At 40.6% G+C, this 3091-nt stretch overlaps 1 protein-coding gene and 1 long non-coding RNA gene across 2 annotated transcripts in view; both read right to left on the reverse strand.

Moving 5' to 3' along the window:
* The window catches only part of LOC107725581 (dimethyladenosine transferase 2, mitochondrial), a 7312-nt gene that overhangs the window by 3698 nt on the left and 523 nt on the right, over positions 1-3091 (reverse strand). The window contains exons 2-5 of the mRNA XM_016534891.1: positions 2545-3010; positions 2375-2466; positions 431-584; positions 137-285 (exon numbers count right to left, since the gene is read on the reverse strand). Coding sequence (XP_016390377.1) covers positions 137-285; positions 431-584; positions 2375-2466; positions 2545-2989 — 840 coding nt within the window. The 5' untranslated portion in view covers positions 2990-3010. The remainder of the gene's footprint in view (positions 1-136; positions 286-430; positions 585-2374; positions 2467-2544; positions 3011-3091) is intronic.
* LOC107725588 (uncharacterized) lies at positions 928-1522 on the reverse strand. Its single transcript, XR_001638138.1, has 3 exons — positions 1280-1522; positions 1048-1049; positions 928-956 (listed from the first exon to the last, which is right to left on the reverse strand). It is a non-coding gene; the product is annotated as an uncharacterized LOC107725588 (long non-coding RNA).

Below are 3091 nucleotides of genomic sequence, written 5' to 3' on the forward strand. Positions count from 1 at the left end.
ATTTAAGACATTTTAAGACTTTTTAAGGCCTTATATTAGGAAAACGATATTTAAGACATTTTAAGACTTTTTAAGGACCCGCGGACACCCTGTGTATAGTTAAAACTTTCTCGCACATGGAGTCATGTGAACTCACCGCGTATTCTTTCTGGCTGATGAACATGATCAACTCCACACGACCGTAGTGGAAAATGGAGTGGCGCTCAAACAGGTTGTAAATCAGCTTCCACAGTATGTTTTTCTCATTTCTTTGTGAGAAGATCCCCACAATCTTCACTGGAACATCTGATCCAGAAATGGAAAGAAAGGGAAAAAAATACATATTTATTTACTTCTTACAGGGACAGTTTACTTATCCTTATGTTATTTATGCTATCCCATGTCCTTCTTTCTTCCCTTCCACATTAATCTGAATGTTTAGGGCACTAACCTGCTGACCAAGGAACCTCAGAGATGGCACGGTCAGAGAAGAGTTTGTCCGAGTACATGACGGGTGGTTTCATGCTGCCGTGACCGATGGGATCCAGTTTGAAGAAGTCACAATGAACCACATCCAGCTGCCCATCCAGTTTGCGCTCCAGGTCCTTTAAGATCAAAGGTTATTTTGGGGTTGTGCTGTTTTTTAATTAATATATCTATCATGGTTACATTGACATTGATGTCCTTAATAATCAAGTAAAGGTAAAGAGTCGGGAGAAAATCGAATGTGTGTCAGTACATTGGACCAGTGCATTAGGTTTTAAAGGAATAGTTCACCCCAAAATAAAAATCTGCTGAAAATGTACTCACCCTTAGACCATACAAGATGTAGGTGAGTTTGTTTCTTCATGGGAACAGATTTGGAGAAATTTAGCATTCCATCACTTGCTCACCAGTGGATCCTCTGCAGTGAATGGGTGCCGTCAGAATGAGAGTCCAAACAGCTGATAAAAACATCACAATAATCCACAAGTAATCTCAAGTCCACTGTGACGAGTGGGGCGGGGCCGAGAGCCGTGGGAACGGAGCGAGGCCGGTGGAGTAATTGATAATGAGCAACACCTGCACCACTCACCGGTCTCGAGTCTCACGGAGGAGCTCCGGAAGGATAAAAGGGAGGAGTGACGACAGTGTCGGACGAGAGAGGACCAGGCCTGGAGTTTATTTTGTGTTTTGTGTGCAGCAGTCGTCCGCGAGGGGCTGCCGCTTTACTTTCGTTTTGTGTTTGTTTATTTTATTAAAATCTTTAAATGTTCGCCGGTTCCCGCCTCCTTCTTCCCGTGACTATGAACGTTGTTACATCCACCAATTAATGTCTTTGCGAAATCAAATGCTGCGTGTTTGTAAGAAAAAGATCCATCATTAAGACTGAAGCCAGTATTAACTTTAAACCATCGCTTCTGGTCAAAATACCAGTTCATAATCCATAATAATGCTACCCTGTTGTCCTCTCTCATCAAAATCCACTGACATATTTGTTTATAACTGTTGTGGCTTGTAAACAGCACTTAATCTGTGCATATTTCTCTCCTGATTCAGTATATTATGGACAGTCGACTCTAATTTTAGCCAGAAGCAACAGTTTGAAGTTAAGTTCTTAATGACAGATTTGTTTCTTACAAATATTCAGCTTTTCACGTCATAAGACATTAACTGATGGACTGGAGTGGTGTGGATTATTGTGATGTTTTTAGCAGCTGTTTGGACTCTCATTCTGACGGCACCCATTCACTGCAGAGGATCCACTGGTGAGCAAGTGGTTTAATGCTAAATTTGTCTAAATGTGTTCCGATGAAGAAACAACCTCATCTACATCTTGGATGGCCTAAGGGTACGTACTGAATAACTGTTGTAGCTTTAAAAAAATCTGTATGTATTTAATTCATTCAGTAGGGAAATAGAGAATATAATAGAGAAAAATACGTTTCACTGTACTACTCGTTAACTTATAAAACAGTCTTAACAGTTTTTAGATTGTGGATTTTCTCCTGCCTGGAGAAAAAAAATTTATATATATATATATATATATAATACACAATATAACCATATACTATATATGTATGCATAATCAACCAGCACAAGGAAATTTTACATGTTTTCTGTATTAAGCAAAAGACTACTAGCAGCCATTTCACGTGGCTATTCTGATCAGACATTTCCTTCGCTTAATTCATATACCCTTTATTGAAAATAACTTTAAATACACATTTGGACCATGGCTTAAATACTCTGACCATTACATGCCTATTCATTCAGCTTATACACCATTCATTACCCATGCTGCGGCAGCAAACGCCCTCGTTAACTATCAGTCTCTCCTGATAAAATAAATATTTATTAGGAAAATAAAAGCTGAGAGTTAGCAGAATGAGATGAGATCGTTTTGGACATCTACCTTCAGCTCAGGAAGGAAGTTTGTGTCACTTTCCAGGGCAACTACTCTTTGAGCCCCACGGTTCAGCAAAGCACGTGTCAACACCCCAGGACCTGCGTACAGAGTCAAAACCCACATTAATATCTTAACAAATACTGACAGCATTTAATTAGTAGTTGGGGAACACACACCTGGGTTACACTCAAATATAACTGCTTTCCCATCATCAATGTCTCCAGCGAGGTGGTCGGTCACGATTTTTGCAAGGGAAGGGTCTACGATGAACCGTCTCAGGTTTTTACAGGCCAGTGCTTTCTTAGTGTTCTCATCCACATCACCCAAATCTAAAGGGTCATACCGGCAGAGGGGTCGAAACTGACCCTGCAGGGGCAAGGCGATAGCAGAGAGGTTCCTCTGAACGCCTCCTGAGGATGGAGAAATTCGCTCTGGTTTGCCTACCTGAGCCGGAGTATTCCTTGACCCGGAGGGGAATGGGTCTAGAGAGTAAGTTCCCGGAGAGGTGGACAAAGTCCTGTGTTTAGTTAAAGGCAGAACACAGGGTGATGCAGATCTTGATGTTCCACATAGAGTTCTTAAAGTGAGGACAAAGAACCTACATCCTCCACACGCTGCCATGACGACCAACAAGCTTGAAGTCTGAAATCATATAATATGCATTAAATGATCAAATCCAAACCTAGTATTATGTAAAAAAAAATTAAAATAATTATATATATA

Source organism: Sinocyclocheilus rhinocerous, unplaced genomic scaffold, assembly GCF_001515625.1.
Source record: "Sinocyclocheilus rhinocerous isolate Xijiao unplaced genomic scaffold, SAMN03320098_v1.1 scaffold1004, whole genome shotgun sequence".
In the NCBI taxonomy this organism is placed as follows: Eukaryota; Metazoa; Chordata; class Actinopteri; order Cypriniformes; family Cyprinidae; genus Sinocyclocheilus; species Sinocyclocheilus rhinocerous.